At 45.2% G+C, this 17,240-nt stretch overlaps 1 protein-coding gene across 3 annotated transcripts in view; it reads left to right on the top strand.

Annotated features, from left to right (window-relative positions):
* ccdc120a (coiled-coil domain containing 120a) overlaps positions 1 to 16,499 on the top strand; it is a 40,205-nt gene extending 23,706 nt beyond the window's left edge. For 2 of the 3 annotated variants that reach the window (XM_080897806.1, XM_080897804.1), the window contains exons 2-11: positions 3,583 to 3,768; positions 3,922 to 4,039; positions 4,131 to 4,258; positions 4,604 to 4,717; positions 4,935 to 5,076; positions 6,832 to 6,888; positions 7,671 to 7,767; positions 7,936 to 8,726; positions 10,035 to 10,311; positions 10,897 to 16,499. In XM_080897806.1, coding sequence (XP_080753932.1) covers positions 3,721 to 3,768; positions 3,922 to 4,039; positions 4,131 to 4,258; positions 4,604 to 4,717; positions 4,935 to 5,076; positions 6,832 to 6,888; positions 7,671 to 7,767; positions 7,936 to 8,726; positions 10,035 to 10,311; positions 10,897 to 11,002 — 1,878 coding nt within the window. In that variant the 5' untranslated portion in view covers positions 3,583 to 3,720 and the 3' untranslated portion in view covers positions 11,003 to 16,499. Of the gene's footprint in view, positions 1 to 3,203; positions 3,343 to 3,582; positions 3,769 to 3,921; positions 4,040 to 4,130; positions 4,259 to 4,603; positions 4,718 to 4,934; positions 5,077 to 6,831; positions 6,889 to 7,670; positions 7,768 to 7,935; positions 8,727 to 10,034; positions 10,312 to 10,896 lie in introns of all 3 variants that reach the window. The other variant, XM_080897805.1, reaches the window with a different exon arrangement.
* Positions 16,500 to 17,240: the final 741 nt, after the last annotated feature.

Genomic DNA, 17,240 nt, shown 5'->3' with positions numbered 1-17,240 from the left:
CATGAAAATTGCTCACAAGTGGATACAGGTACCAAAATTGGTGCACACACCCGTTTTTTCACAATAGCTGCCAGCTCGGGCAGGAAAATGTCACGTACAGCTGCTCTTTTTCCCTTTTCAATGATCTTAGTGTCAGATTGAACATTTTTCTTTTTTTTTCTGTAGTAGTAGAGGCTGTAATTTTGTTTCTCCTCCGTCTCCTGGTGGACTCCTGGCACTCGTCCCTGCATGCCTGACTCACCAATGGCTCCAAGAAGCAGTCTGAAAATACTGAAATAACTTCAGCGTCCGTACACGGTCGACAAATGAAGCTTTACTGCAAATTAGTTCTTGTTTTATTGTCCTCCTGGGCAGCTGGGTCAGTAGATGTGTTTTACTGGTCACAACAAAAGCCAGTTTAACGTTTTATGAACATCTTGCATCATCCACCCTGACCTCCTCCCTACACTGACTCTTTGCTCTACAGGAAGCTTTCCAAAGAAACAGGACGTCAAACCATCTGCTGCAATCTTCCTTACACAGTTTCAACATCTGTGTGAAGAAGACGGTGATAATGCTATAAGCTCCGCCTCTCTGATCCTCGCCATTTCTACACAAACTTGAATTTTATCCTCCGCTGCTGGATACTGTGGCGTGAATCACACCAGTGTTACCAACCATTTCAGCTGTTCCCAGTCAGTCCTTCCCATCCCCCCCAATTTCCCCCTTTTTTTTCATCACTCATTTCCTTCTTCCTGTTTCCTGTTGGGCTCCACTTCCTGTTCTCAGGGCTGTGCTGTCGGAGGACATCTCGTTCTCCTCCAGTTGGAGGATAAAAGTGCGCAGAGGTTTCAGACTCCTTGTTGTTTTGTGATTAAGTAACACTTGTTGTTTTCTTCGTGTCTGCTTTCCTCTGTTGGGCTGGAACATTTCCAGGATGGGAAGTGACGTCGTGCTGTGGTTTTATAAGATTTTCTGTAGTATTGAATCCCTGTTAGGAGGCAAACGGACAGGAGATGATCAAATCTGAACAGATCTAAAGCTAGAAAAACTACCTTTTGCTCTGGTCTTGATTGCCTTGTTATAACAGATGCTCAAACAGGGAGGTAGATGTTGCATGAGAGAGGCTGTATGTGCACAACGCAGTCCTGTAAACACTACAGAAAGACATCTGCAGTGTGGATTCTCAGAGATCCATGAACCTATTTGTGCTTTTTACTAAATATTGTTAGGTTTGCTGTTCAGGTTCCTCAAGGAAACGTTTGCAAGCTCCGGACGTGGAGTCTGCCACTGACAGCATTTAAAATGTAAAACCTCTTTATTCTTACAAAGAGGCTTGCATGGTGTGTTTTTATCCTCTGTGGGCTTTTGAACTAATTAGGTTTAAACGCAGTGACGCTGTCATCAGTCAGTGTTGCACATGTGGTTGGATTAGAAAAAACTGTTGATGAATGTTGACTAAAACCAGAGGAACAGCTGGAGACGGTTAAAGTTTACATGTAAAAATGTTACAAAAGCTCAGAGCCTGTTTCCATCGCGCTGTGACTTTGCTGCTGTCTGATGATGCAGATGTTTCTCAGTTTCACTCCTCCAACCAGCAGGAAGAGATCAAACACCTGCTCCCAGCCAATCACAAGGCAGGATACTACTTAAGCTCTCACTCTCTCTTTTTTAAAATTTGGATTTTCAAAGGTCCAGATAATATTTCTCCAGACAGACACGCAGAGGTCACACGAGCTTCAAACATCTGTCGCCTGACCACGCTGTCACTGTAAATGGGCTTCGTGTGTTTTGGTCTTTCTCTGTTTTGGCTACAGACTGACAGATAAACCTTTGTGTGTGTCTTTTGTCTGAGGCATGTCAGTACTCGCCGTTCTCTCCACATTTTTCCTTTAAACCCAGTAAATCTGGAGCCAGCTCTCTCTGTCTGCAGCTCCAGCACACAAACCTGCGCGTTTAATCACGAAGCTCCACGAGAAAATACTTCATTGTTTCAGATCCATTTAAATCGTATCTCTGCTCATATTGTGCGTTTAATCCCAGTTTAGAGACCGACAAACACAGACTGAATCCCTAACCCGAGGATCTTCAAGGCTTTGCCTTTTCCAAACTATTAAAGCCTCTGAGTCATCCTTAGTGGCTGACATACTTAATTATCACCATGAACTCAAAGTATTTGTAGGTTTTCTTTGTAAAAACTCTCGCGAAAGCACCAAATGTGATTGTCTCATTCTCTAATGAATGCAACATCCTCTCCTGGTAAAAATGCAGAGACCGGCTACTTTAGGGCACGTTGAGCTTTTAAAGAATAAAACTGTATGAAGCATTTATGTAACGTGTGAACTTTGTCTTTATTTTGCAGTCAAACAGAAAATGGGTTTAAGGTTTTACCTGCACTCGGTCAGCTTTCTTTGCATGTAAAACAAATCTGCAATTAAAATGTGAATCCAAACGTTTTGTTGGTGTTTGGGTCGAATCAGGTGGGCGAGATTGATGCTTCTCTGTTGGCCGCTGAAGGCTTGGAAGCATCTACAAATAAGCCACAACATCAGATTTGTGAGAACCAGGTCAGGATATTCTCCACAGTGTCCCTGTGGGTGCAACACACTGGCACACCTACCTGCTAATTGGTGCTAATAAAGACGTTTGTATCACAGAGCAAGCAGTGTTATTTGATCCTCCATTAAAAACGCAGCACAAAAACATTGGGGAGGTCCAGTTCAGTGACTGCAGTTAGCTGAGGTGAGACCCTGCAGACACCGAGCTGCTACATCTGCTTCACCCGTATGCAGGTGGATCAGTTATTAAAAATCCCCCCTGTACAGCTGTCCACAGACACCAAACCTTTCTTCATACCAGCCAATAAACGTGCTTTTTAATGCTGAGAAGTTGCACATTTTAATGAGAGTCTATGGTGAGCTACTGGCTTTTGCAGCCACCAACATGTGGCCAAACAACTGCAAGGTTTGATGCTGCTTGAGTGTAACAGCTCACTTAATGCACAGATGCAAACATATAGAGTCATATGGAGTATACATAAATTGGCCAAATCAAGCGTGCAGAGCTACCTGCCGTGGCGAGCGCTGTGAATAAAGGAGCAGCTGAAAGTGCACCTACATGTTTCACTATTTAAACATTTGTTTGTGCTGTAGTTTGCTAATGAGACCTCGTCCTCCAGAGTTGGTGATTTTCTTTCTTTCTTTCTTTTGGTCTTTATTGGACAGGACAGATATAGAGGAGAGTAGACAGGAAAGAGAAAGAGAGGGCAAGAGGAAATGTGTCTCAGGAAATGGTCCAGGATGGAATCAAACCCAGGCAGGGTCGCCTGCTCAGCCAGAGCCACTCCAAGTATTTCTTAGAAAGGTTTTTTTTTTTTCTACCTTTATTTTTTATTGGTAATTTCTTGTGTAAATGTATTTGTTAAGGTTCTAAGTTCAAGCTAACTGCACGTAGTTTTTACATTTTAAAATGTTTACTTTGATAGTATTTGTGACTTTTTGAGAGAAAATCTGTTGTTTTGAACTTTAGCTTATAATCTTTTATTGACTTCCTGATTGGTCCTCACTCTACCACCTTTTTCTTCTTGTGCTTTTGTTCTCCTAGGTCAGGAGCGCTGAAGACTGTTTGCCTCCCTCTTCAGGCCCATTTTGGAACTGCAGCTTCACCGTCAGCTAACAGCTAACCGAGCAGTGAGACGCCTAGTTAGTGAAGCAGTGCTGTGGTTTGTGTTCTGACTGTTGGATGGCCACAGGAGTGAACTACTGGAACTCTTATGAACCCAGTCGCAAGGTGAGAAAGTCCCGAAGGTTCTGATTGGCTAATTGGTCAAAACATGGCGCTGACATCACACGAGCAGCAGGGTTTGTCAGTGTCATCAGGACTGCAGGAAGTCTGTGCTAGCTTGCAGTACTAACCTTTATTTGTGATGACAACGTGTTGCAGGTGAGAGAGAGTGTGTGGGGAGGTGAACAGGAGTCGAGTAGTGAGGAAGGAGGAGGTGGAGAGGGCATATGGGACACACAAGCCATGGAGGTCAAAGGTCAACTCATCTCAGCACCTGGTGAGAATAAACGCTGACATGTGGTGATGCTACACTCTCGAGTGTGTCTGTTAGCTGTCTCTTACGTGTGTGTGTTGCTTGCATGTTGCAGACCCTCTCACCTGCCCAGACAGGAAGCAGAGAGAGCGAATGGTGGAGCTACAGGAGAGGAGGCGGAGTCTCCAGGCGTTGCTTAGCAGCCGATTGGCTGAGCTGAGACGCATCTGTCTGCAGGAAGCTGTAAGTGATGTCATAAAAAGAGATGACAATATGACTAAGACACTGACAGTGCATTCCCACCTAAACCAAAGTCTTCTTAGCTCTGCAGCTAACTAGTCTTCTTCACTCTCCAACTAATCCTTTTATCCCTCTCTGCAACTAGTCCTCTCCACGTGGTCTTCAGATGTTTTTATCTGGTGCTTGAACCTCTGCAGATGCTCTTTTTATGTCTCTAACTAGTCTTCTCTATCCAGTCCCCAACCTCTGATTACTTCAGCCGACTCTACCTTAGTTTATACTTTAACAGTGACTAAAGTAACTGCCAGATAGCTGTAAGTTGGGTTTTCCTGTGTTTTCCTGGGTCAGGAGCTGACGGGTGCAGTGCCCAGTGATTTCCCCCTGGAGGCAGGGGAGAAGCCCCCCTGTGTTCGTAGGAGAGGTGGAACGTCCCGCCAGGGAAACAGGAAGTGTCGAGTAGAGGTGAGGAGCTGAGGAGTGATTTGACTCTAAATAATTTCAACAGTGGTGGAGAATTTTACTGTCCCCCTCTGTGTGTGTTTCTGTGTGTGTTGTTTTGTTGTTGATGGAACAGTTTTGACCTTCATGTGTGTTTCAAGCTGAGGCAGTCTGTTTGTATATCCCTGTGCGTGCATGTGTTGGTGTGACCTTTAGGTATTTGCGTGTGTTTTTTCTTTAGGAGGAAGACGCTCAGCGTTCGAAGCCGAAGAAAAATTTATTCAGCGGAGCTCTGAGGAAACACAGCGACTCTGAGCACAACGCACACACGCAGACACACACACACCACGGGAAGAGGACTGTCCACAGAGGCTGCCACACAGGTAACACACACACACACACACACACACACACACACACACACACACACACACACACACACACACACACACACACACACTCAATACACATGCATTCCCTAGGCGCTCTCCCTACCCCTAACCATCAAAAATGAAAGCCTAATCCTAACCATAACCTAACTGTAACCCTGACACTAAAACCACATTTTGAGCCTCAAAATCCCTTCAAAGTGGTGGGCATAGCAGCATGCCAAATTTATGTCCTCACAAAGATGTCTAAACAAGTACAGACACACACACACACAGTATCCGGTTTCTGCTGCCATATTCACCTGGCACACATTTATGATACAGATGGTACCTGACCCATCTCGTTCTTCTATAGGGGAGCACTTGCAAAAAACAACAAAGACTTCACAGGGCAAGTGCTGTTATGCTCTGGTGCTGTATAAATAAAATTAATACTGTCATCCTCCAGTTGAGAGGTTTTCAGGTATAGTTGCTATGTCATGTTTATAAGGCCTAATCAAAAACGTACATACATGTATCTCTAGAAACCGAAAGCCTGATTGAAGTTTGGGTACTATCCTCTTCAGAGTAGTCACCTCACTCAGTGATACACTCGGGTCACCCTGGAAACTCTGTCGGCACATCAACAACAACATCAACACGTCCTGCATCTCGTGACAGCAGGCCATGAACTTGAATTTGGTTTGCATCAAATAACCTCCCGCAGATGTCTCAGGACATTATGAAGCAAATAGTATTAATTTATGCAGCACTTTTCACAGATAGGAGGCACAAACTACTTTGTACTTTACTGATCTCTTTAGAAAATTATTAGACCTCTTAAACTAGTTCCTAGACCTGTGCAGTGTGTACTCCGATCTCTGCAGGTAGTGTTATTACCGCTCTAACTCGTCCCGCTACCTCAGAAGTCCTCATACATCAGAAAGCGAGTCCCCAGAACCCTGCAACGAGTCTTCACACTCTGCAACTTATGCATCCATTTTCTAAATAATGCGAGGACTGGTATGTATCCAGTTTGCCAGGCTCTGGTCAGATCGCCTGGTTCACCAACCTCCAAAACTGGTCCTCAGATTTCTGCAACGAGTTCAAGAGGTTTAAAAAAATGTTGCTAAAAATCCCAAGTCAACGTAAATGTTTCTGACTGACTTTTAAAAGTCTACAGAATACTCCTGCCAGGGATTCAGAAACTGCACTTCACAGGTTTCTGACATTACCTTCGCATCTCACTCATGCCCAAACACACTAATTCCTTCCTAGGTGAGGAGAACTTTCACATCATGGACATGGAAGGCCTTTCTTATCTGCGCAGGTTTGTTCACATGCGAGTGGTCAGAGGCTGGGACTGGTCAACGTGAGGAGAGAAGGGGGATACAGTTTATGCTTTTTGTAATCTCATCATTACTATCACATCTCACATGTTTTCATTTGAGTCCATTATGTAACGTTCGCGCAGTGAGTAAAACCCTGCAATCAGCTCTAGTCAAAGATATGAGTCTGTTTGCATCACACTCACTGACCTCACAACTAAATTAATCAGTTTCCTGAAAGCCGTCCTCTTTGGAGGGTCTTCAAAGGACTAAAGACGCAGAAGGCGCAGTCAGTGCGATAGATGTGACATAGATACACATGCATACATATGGAGACACTCACAGCTGCCAGTAGATGAGAAGCCATTGTTTCAGGAAGATGAGGAAACCAGCGTCTTCCTGCTTTTATTCTTACTCTGTTTCTGTGTGTGTGTGTTTCCAGACGACACAGTGAGGTCAGAGAGCAGCTCGACATCAGACTCAACAGGACACGACAATGGTAATGAACACACACGCGCGCGCACACCCTTCTATCTGTACGAGGACCATCACTTAATGTTTTTCCAACACTCCTGAGCCCGAACATAAACCCGATTCTGATGTAATCCTGAAACAGAAGGTCTGTGCTGTGGACCTGCTCTCACTCTGAAGCTCTCAGTGGTCCTCGCAAAGATGGATGTACAAGCAAACACACTGTAAAACTGGTAGTGTAGCTGCAGCGCCCTCAGCTGGCTGACAGGAGGAATAACAGTAAAAGTTGAATGCAGTTCTGGTCTCGTTTTGGAGAACTGCACGGCTGCTGGCAGTGAATAGGCGAACAGACTGATTCGGCATAGGATGTTTTGATTATTTAGCGTTTTTTTTTATTTTTAACACATGTTTTTATTCTCTCTCTATATTTTTATCATAAGACATTTTGTATACTAGACATCAGGCAAACACTAGACAGTTAATCAGTTAATTATTTTATCTATTTCATAATGTGCAGGTTTATCGATCTTTTTAAAGGGCGTGTTTATGAATGTGATGTTTTCCCTGCTACACTGTTCCGAAATTAAATGTCCTTAAATTATAAGACCTGCTTGTCTTACAAACATCGTGATATCTGACATAATCTTCATTGTGTACGGTTACCATGGTTACAGCTGTCTTTATCCTGACTTACAATATCATAAGGAAAATATAAGTGATTGACAGCTTTTATAAGTTGAACTGAGGTATAGATTTCAATTAAAGTTAATATTTCTAGCACAAGTAAATTTCTGTCTATGTATCTGGCAGATGACGGTGTGTCTCAGTGTCGCCCCCTGCTGGTTTCTTCTGGGTCTCCGGTGGAGGTTTTCTATCAGAACAGAACCAGGAGGAACTCCGTGCACAGGTACAGCTCAGAGCACGTCCACATTTGTGTCACGGTCTGTGATCTCATGATCGGAGCTCACAGATTTCTTGAGGTTTCATGTTCGGCGTCACCTCATCATGTTTGGTTTTGGAAGCACGAACAGCCCCTCCCCTCTGTATACTGAAAATATTTCCTTTTGTCTTTCAGAACTGAGCATCTGGACAGCCAGAAGCCCCTCCCACTGCCTCCCTCACAACCTCCTCCCCCTCCCCCTCGCTCTCAGGACTCCTCTTCCTCTGGCCCGTCTGACCCTGGAGCAGGAGGGGAGGTAGGACTCAAGGCTAATGCAGCTCGCCGTAGTAACAGCTCTGATGGCCTCCTGGACCGCATCACCCCTCCTGAGGATGATGTTGGGGTGCAGCAGGGGGGATTGTGGGTAAACGGGCTGCCGGGGTCCAGAGGAACAAGCACAGCCGGCGCGTATTGGAACTCGGAGACGCTGACAGACGGACGGTCGAGGGCAAATAATGGAGTCAGCGATGGGAGAGGAAAAGGGGGAGGTGCAGGGCGAGGAAGGGGAGGAGGAAGGGGAGACAGAGGAGGAAGAGGAGCGGGGTACAGCGATGTCCTGCTGGACTATGTTTGGGGAAAACAGCAGCAGCTGCAGAGACAGCATTCTCAGCCCCACAGACAGCCAATCACATCGCAGCAGCAGGTAGTCTACAATGGCTACTCCCAGCAGCCATCAGGAGCCCCGCCCACCTACCGCGGCCCCCAAGGTGACCAGCGGCGGGTCACGGTAACCCGAACCAAATCGTGCGGTCCGTTCCTCCCGGTGCAGCAGAGCCAGACTGATACCCACAATCCCCCTCTGGTCGCCATTCAGCCCGACCCCCACCCCCACCTGCTGCCGCCCCGACCCCCTCAGCTGCCCCCCAACCAGGACTCCCAACTGGAGGAGGCCACCAGGAGCCTCCACAAGGCCCTCGCCCTGGAAGGTGAGTATTGTTACCCTTTAGCTGCTCTGCACTTCCTGTACGGAGGCTTTGGGCTCATTAGCTTACAGCTCAGCCTCTCTTACCTCCTGATGTTTGCTGATCTGTGAAGCTGTGAAGCTCAAACGTGTTGAATGTTTCATGAGATGGAGATAAAACTGGGTCAGTGCAGCAGAAACTGTCTACTGGTGTACTGCAGTGAGGAGGTGATGCCACCTGGTGGAAGTCAGACAGAATAACACAAATATGTTTGCTTCATCCATTCATTGCTTACCCACGCTTGCATCTCTGGGCAATCATCTAAGCAGAGAAGCTAAGACTTCTCTAGACCTCACGTGATTCTGCAGCATGTCCTGGGTTTGCCCCAGGGTCTCCTCCTGGTAAGACTCACCTAGGAGGTGTCCAGAAGGCATCCTATTCATCCTGAGCCACCGAGCAGGGGCTCTACTCTGGCTCTCAATCCCTCTGTCCGTCTCACGATCCACTCTCCCTTCACTTATTTAAATCCCAAGATATTTAAACTCTTCCACTTGGGGCAGCAACTCATCCTGGACTCCATAGTCCCGGAGTTGGAGGTGCTAATTCTATTCCCACTCTTTCCCACTTGGCCGGAGACTGCCTCAGTGTAAACTGGAGGTCACCGCCTGTTGTTTGTTTCATCACTCAATTTGTCTACACTGCATCAAGTCAACTTTATTGTCTGTTATCAAGTCTCAGGCGCACTACCATAGAGTTTAAATAGAAGGGTAAACGGCGCTCACTCCTTCTGTGACCTCATTTCTAGTTTCACTTCTTGTTTAATGCAACCCGATGTTCATTTATTGAGTTAGTAGATAAAACGGGGTTTGTGTATTCAGACAGATAAGTTGTTACCACACGAGCGTGTGGTGACACATAATGACACAGGTGGTTTAAAAACACCCGGATTGTAACCATCAAAAGAATCAGAGTGAAACCTCAACCCGTTCATGAAGCTTAGCTAACCAGTGAGTGATCGGTTAGCTAAGTGACTTCCTCTATTTATTTTTTTTTAAATGTGTAATCTAAGGTTCAGTACACGTAACAGTGCAACAGACCACTGTGGTTTGATGTGGGTGTCATTAACAACTGTGGTTATACTGAGAGTCTTTAAACCATATCTTCTACCTAGACACAGCTAAAGTCTGCAGGGGATTCAGAGGTTGGACTGAACCTGCTGAGATGGCTGACGATTAAAGACAGTCAGCTCAGTGAAACTTGCTCTGAGTGTGGTGATGGGAGAAGTTTCCATGGAGCAGAAACTGTGATGAGCTGTTGATGTGTGATTGACAGGTCTGAGGGACTGGTACCTAAGGAACACCTTAGGCTCCTCCCACCAGAACCAGGCCAATGGAAAGGTGACCGCAGGGACCAACGGCAGTAAGATGAATGGAGGGGTCAAAGGTCAGGCGGGAGGAGGCGGGGCTCTGCAGCGGAGACGGACGACACACAGTGTCATTCAGCAGTCGGCCTATCAGACGGAGACGAATCATCATCATCACGCTGCGCCGCATCACAAACACACGCTGCCGCATTCAGCCACGTTCCACGGACACCCGCTGCACGGCAGGTATGGGTCAGATGACCACGCCCCCCTTTATACTCAGATGTTTGTTACATAGTTTAAGACGCAAATGTGTCCGGACTAAAAGTAGATTAAAATCATAAAAACCTGCTAAAATCTACTGGATCCTTTTTTCGAAGCACGGGTTTTCTTCACTTCTAGTCTTTGCTTTGAAAGCCGGAGCGTCCGACTCGTCTTTGATCACAGCAGGTTCTTTATTCCAGACACGGCAGCAAAAACTTGCTTAGATCTTCCAACATGACTATCCTCAAGCTCGATGATGGTAATCAGTGTAAATTAGTCAAAACGTATTCAGCAGAGAGCGCTTCTCCTCAGCTTTGAGCCTTGAAGCCTCCTCGTTACAGATCCGCTCCAACCTGCTGGTCACCGCGGTCGGTCCGAACCCTGAAGAACTCTTATCCTCTGTTCAGCAGTAATGTTTGTTTTGAAGCTGCAAGAGTGATATTTAAAATGAGAACAAATGTTAAAGTACCTAAAAGGTCAAACAAAAGCAGCGCAATGAGTTTGAGGCGACTTTTAGGAAGACTTTCCTGCTGTGTGGGTAAATATCCATTTCTGTCCTTCCTACAGGTCTGTGGATGGCTCGCTCTACCACGACTCGTTTCCTGCTCAGAAACAGGAAGTCCCTCTCAGAGATCCGCCGATGGACCAACCGTCTCCTGGGACTCTGGTCTGACTCAGCAACCAATCACGATGCTGAGAGGCAGGCAAAGGGACTAATTCCAGGCTGGCTTCCTGGGATGAGCAGTATGAAGGAATGCGTGTCCAGGTGTCTGAATCAAACACACCTTGGTACTGATGAATGGAAGTTCCTGATCGTACAGGATGGAAAACCCCGCCCGCCTCGTCCTCGTCTGCCCTCAGGGTCGAGCTTCTGTTTGTAAAAATGAACCAAACCCCAGACCAGGTCCAAGGAGGGAGGAGGGTTGGACCTCCTCCCTCCTTGGACCTGCTCCTCGCTGCTCGGGTCACTGCTGCTCTGCTCGGTGAACTTCTTCTATCAGGGATGGACTTTAAGTCAACAGCTGCTTTTCCACCAAACTCTCCAGAAACATCAGTTCTATTAGGAACTAATGACAGGAAAAAGTTCCTGCAGCAATCTGTGTTGCAAAGAAGAAGATTGAGCGATTTCCTCTGACAGTTGTCCCCTGCAGGCATTAAAGTCTGGATTCAGAAAGTAATCTGTCTCCGTCTGCTTCGCCCTGATTACTGCCACCAAAAGTGTCATCTGCTGTGGAAGATGCTACATTTCTGGACTAATTAGAGATGTTCACATGCACGACCTGCCCTGAGATTTCTCAAACTATCCTAACGGCTACTTCACTCTGAGGGATTTTAGTTTCTAACATGTAAGCGACGTAAATGGTCGTGGCCAAATCTTTGGTTCTCTTCGCTCAATGGAGTCGCAGTTCTCAGAGAAACGAACTCAGCCCGATGATCATTGGCCAAAAGCAGCCGTAACTGTTCAGAAAGGAAGGTCCGGGTTCCTACGGTGGCATCAGACTGATGCTGAAACACCAGCCACATGCTGTACGCGTCTTTTCCAAATACATTTTAAGATTTATTGTTAAAAGCTGCAGATGGACGAGCCGAAGACGATTCTCTGCTTTTGTGGAAGTCGTTATTTCTCAGGCGTTCAGATTGAAGATGGAGATACGGCGTCTCTCACAGGTTCCTGTTTCTGGGATAGCTAGAACAAAGACTTCTGGAGTCCTTTCAGAGATGCAGCCATTTTCTGAAAGGTTTTAGATTAAAGCAGAAACTGAACAAGGTGTCCGTGGCTCTGTTCCTACACCCTTCAGACTGTGCTTAGACAATCAGACTCTCAAAACACCAACGAGGAGGACGTACCTCCTCTGAAGACAGATGACATCACCAGCTACCTGCAGCCAACCAGCAAAGCGCAAAAAGAACTTTTTGGTGACTTGATCAGGTGACCTGTCGATCCCTCAGGTGAGTCCAGGCAGGGAGCGTCGCGGTGAGGTTCTCCAGCGTTCTCCCGGTTTGGACTCAACATCTCTGCACTAAAACTCGAGCACCGAGTTTACTGACACCAGCTGAACTGTCGCTGCTGCTGTTTGTGGCTTTAAGCAGCTGCAAAGCCCTCGAGTAGAAACCAAACGTGAACAGAATAAATCCTCTGAAGTAAACGGAGCTTCCCACCTCACTGCTGCAGAGGGACTCACAGAAGCTGACGTACTCACGAGCCTTTCCTCCGAAAAGGGAAATATTTTCTGTACGCGTTAATTTATCTGACAACTTTAGATACTTGGAAACGAGGATGCTTGCAAACGGGACACTTTAAAAGCCGATACAAACTGCTGAAAGGTTCATTTGGTTTCTGAAAACTCGACTTTTTAACCGAGTCGAAGGATTTGAAATGTGAATATCTGACACTTTTCATTTTAGTAATTCACTTCTAATCATTTTAAGGTTTGGATAGTTTGTTGGTTTCCACTGCAGGAACACTGGAGAGGTTTTATGGTAAAGTTTTTACATTTAGCAGCACTTTGCAGTGAGAAATTACAAACGCAGAAAGTTTATTTTTATTTTAACCCCTGGCAGCTGTTTCTTATCAAAGAGCCATTTTCACACATGCAACTCACACAGCTTTACTATGACTTCAGCCCATGTCCAGCTCAGTCAGATCACAAATAAACCAGTATTTAATTCCCGAGTGCAAAGTCGACGCTTTAGCCGATGCATGAATTCTGGTGCATCGTGGCCTCCGAGCTGCCCATTCCAGGCAGTTTAACCCCAGAGAGTAATTTACAAATGTGACAAAGGAAACTTAAACTCTTGTAGTCTGAACCTAGAATTTGAACGACTAGCACATATTTTGTCAGAACCACACCTGGAAGACTCCTTTCAGGGCAAAACAAAGGCACATGGTCGGTAAACGCCTCCTTTAGGGAATGTGCTTGAGATGGCCCACAATGAGTGGGGCTCTATGGCGCTCTTCCACAGGTCACTGATTCGGTTTAGAGGATCCTTTTTAGAAATGTTAAAGGTGAAGTCTTCAGTTTATCATTAGACATCAGTAGAACACCAAGACATCACAAGAATCCCCTCAAAATGTTCAACTACTGTTCCTATAAAAAGCAAAAGACACTAATTAAGTTTGGCTGCCATCCCCTTTGGTGAAGGCTTCTCTCATTTGTTTCCAATACTCTTTTCTATGGAGCTGAAACTTTGGATTGTGGTAAAATATCTTTTTTTAGTTATTAGGTGTTCGGCAGCCTCCTGAGATGAGTCGCCTTCATGCACCACAAACAGCTGCTTCTAGATTTTCATAAGGTCTTAACAGACCAGTTGGCACACATTAGCAGAGTGACAGCTGAGAAAGTTGTTTGCATTTGTGAAAATTACAGAAGAAGAGTTAATAAATATTTAAGCGATTTGGCTCCGGTGACTCCCATTCATTGAGGGTTTTGCATTAACAGGAAGTGTAAAGGCTCTTTGTTGAATGAGGCACCAATTCAAGGAAAATACCCCACAGCTACCCGTAGTTCCTGCACTGGAAACCCCTCCCCAGTTTTTGTTGTTCATGTTTTTTTAAACAGTGAATCCAGATTATGATCAGCAGATGAATCCATAATGAAACAGTCATCAGCTGCGACACAGTTTATTCTCGCAGAAAGACGAAAATAGTCACATCTAAGGGAACCAGGAGTTGTTTGATCAGACACTCGATTGATTAAGAGGGATCGCTTTGGAGGTTTCTGTATTTGTGGTTTAAATGAGATCCAGATGTGGAGAAACAGCATCAGCAGTTGGAAAGCTGCAAGAACCACTCAGACCTTCTGCCCCATTCGGAGCCCTCAGTGAAGCCATTGTCCTGCTGAGCTGACCGGGACTCCAAGTCCAGGACGACTGAAGCAATAAGAGGAGCTGTTCCAAGTTTCCCTTTGCAAATTTTATCGCTCTTTCAGGAAAAAAAAAAAGCATTTGCAGCGACAATCAGGAAATGTCACAGTCGTCACAGTAGTGACTGTTTAATCGATGAATTAGAATTTATTCTGTTTTTTTCTTTTGTTTTTTTGGTACTCTGCTCCAGAAAAAAGATTTTATAAAAATGCCCGTGAATGAAATGCAGCTTTTTCAGCGCTGTGAAGTCAGTGTTATTAATCCATAAGTTATTGATCAGGATCTGTGTCCACACGTTCCTACTGTCTGTATTTATTGATCGTCTTTCAGCGTGCGGTTGTCTTCATAAGCTGCAGCTTTGCCTGACCCAGTCCCAGCTTTGTATTTTTAAATTCAGCTTCACTGAAACCGGCCTGACCTCCAGCTTCCCCCACAATGAAGCCGCGGTCACATGACCCAATATGACGACAAACTCAGACCAAGTCGGTAGATCAGACTGAGACTTGAGAGGTTACGATACATCAAAGAAAGTTTCTCAGGTCACAGATTCACTTTAGAAGAAGATTTTAAGACATTTTAAAGGTGAAAACATCAGATTTGTGTTCTATCACAAAAGCAAAAATCATATCTGATTTAAGTTTGGCTGTCGTCCCAGTTAATGTAGGCTTCTCCCATTTAGCACTATCCTGTTTCCAGCGCTCTTCTGTTGATTTCAGTGTGGATCTCAAACTTGCTCAGAGAGCAAACGTCAACTTTAATTTTGAGGATCGAGAGAGCTGGATCTCCAGTTTTCACACATGACCTGTAGCCCAGAACTGTTCCAGGACTTACCCAAATACATAAAGTGGTCTTTAATCTGCTCCAGCTCTTGGATGTCTGGTGTCATGTAGGAGAGCCATCTTTGAGACAGTCCAGAGTGATTTGGTGCCTTATGAAGCTGAAGCTTCAGGCTATTTTCTAATACTGTTGAATCAGACATGAATGAGTATTTAACCTGCCAGCTGCTTAGGAAAAGTCATCGATAATGGGTTGTGGGTATGGCTGAATAGACCAACTAACAGTAGGGTGCATTCAGCACGAGAATAAATCTATTTCCAGCAGTGTAAGAATAGTCCAAATAGTGTCTTTACTGGAAGAGCCCACAGTGTTAGGAGGATGAGCTACGCCTGGTTTTCTTTAAAAACTAACAGGCCTGCCCATATTCTCTCCAGTCTCCAAGGATCATATTTTATCAAGCGTTGTTGAGGGAGAACATTCAATGGAAACCAAATGAATTTAAGGAATTCAGCAGCAGGTGATTCGGAAGAGACTGGGAATGTTGTATTGACCTGGGAGTGGGTAATGGCCAAATCCAAATCAGGGCCATTTGTTTGCATTTTTTAGGCACGTTTGCAAAACGTTTCAGTCATATTTTGCGTAAGCATCGCCGACCTCCAGAGATCCAGGCAGGGTGTTGGATAGTTTTATTTTTCTGTCTGGAAGTCTGGTCATGTGACCCTCCGGCTTCAGAAAGTCTCAGCATGCCCCTCTCCTCACTCCACGCTCACACCAAAGCAGAAACATGTGAAGATACGATGTAAATACAGCACGCGTGTTCACGACTGTTCGAGCTGCCGTACTGCTCTACCTGTACATAATACTGCAGCGCCACTAAACATACTGCAGTACCAGGATATAATGGTGTGGTACCAGTCTGAATATTTGTCACATTCTGTACTCTCCAGTACCAGTATTAGCTTGAGTGCAGTGCTGTACTCCTGCTGTAGTACTGGTAATGTGCAGTGCTAGTATTCAGGGACCAGGACTGCAGACGTGCTGATGTCCAGGTTCAGTGGAGCCTCTCTCAACCAAACCCTGTACAGTATTTTGATGATTTAACATTTCTTTCTTTCTGTGTCTCAGTATGAGAGAAAATTTCCTCCAGCTGAGTTAAGTACTTGGATTTTTAGGTTAAAGCTCTGTTTCCTGTACTGCTGAAGTTGTACTAGTCTCCAGTACAGCTCTTTGCTCTGGGGCCTCCTGCTGCCATTCTGTGTCCCAGTTCAGGTCCAGGACCAGCTGTAGTACCACTGTGTGGACTGTGGCTCTGCTACGATGCATTCAGGTGCACTGTGTACAGTCTGTTTTTTCTGCTGTACAGTAACTCTGTTTAAAAAAAGGTTTTCTATTGGTCGTTTGTACTTTTTCCACTCTGAACTCTTTCTGATGTTTCATGATGGAAATGAAGCTTGGTGTAAATAAAGCCTGAGGCTGTCAGCAGGTGCTTTTTAAATAAAGATTTCTCTTCCTTTAGATCTGCAGTGTTTTATTGTTGGATTTTTTTTTTCCAGCGCAGTCACACAGGGGAGTAAGTGTTAGATCCTCTTGTTTCCTGGCTGTTTTTACTCGTTTCTCACAAGTAAATGCAAGTGTGCAAACATCACGATGCCAACAATGATCTGAGAAAAGAAAATTCACTGACATCTGTAGTTCAGTGTGTCTGAAACAACTTTACTGCGCGCACAGTAAAATAATACTGACAATGTAGGGACTCAAAAAATGTCTAAGGACACAGTCTTACCTGCCTCAAGGAACTTTATATTGTAAAGTAGACTCTACTATAATACAGAGAAAACCCAAACAATTACATGGTCCCCGATAAGCAAGCGCTTTGGCGACAGTGGGAAGGAAAAACTTGCTTTTAACAGGAAGAAACCTCCAGTAGAACCAGGCTCAGGGCGGGGCAGCAATTTGGTTCAAACAGTTGGGGTTTGTGGAGGAAGACGAGACAAAAACATGCTGAGGAAGAGAACCAGAGATTAATGCTACCTAATAATTAAATGCAAAGTGGTGTAAAAACACAGTGATTAATGAAGAAACACTCAATGCATCAGCAGCCTCGGCCTATTGCAGCATAACTAAGTGAGGATTCAGGGTCACCTGATCCAAAGGCGCTCTGTGCCATGTACAAAGTCACTTCAGCCATCTTTCCTCCCTGTTCTGATGCTCTGTTCAAACTTCAGCAGGTCGTCTTATCCACATCTGCTTACTTCAATAGATTCAGCTGC

Source organism: Rhamphochromis sp. 'chilingali' (genome assembly GCF_963969265.1).
Source record: "Rhamphochromis sp. 'chilingali' genome assembly, chromosome: 12".
NCBI classification, from domain to species: domain Eukaryota; kingdom Metazoa; phylum Chordata; class Actinopteri; order Cichliformes; family Cichlidae; genus Rhamphochromis; species Rhamphochromis sp. 'chilingali'.
The sequence above is the reverse complement of the archived record's forward strand: the minus strand, read 5'-3'. Positions and strand labels throughout refer to the sequence as shown.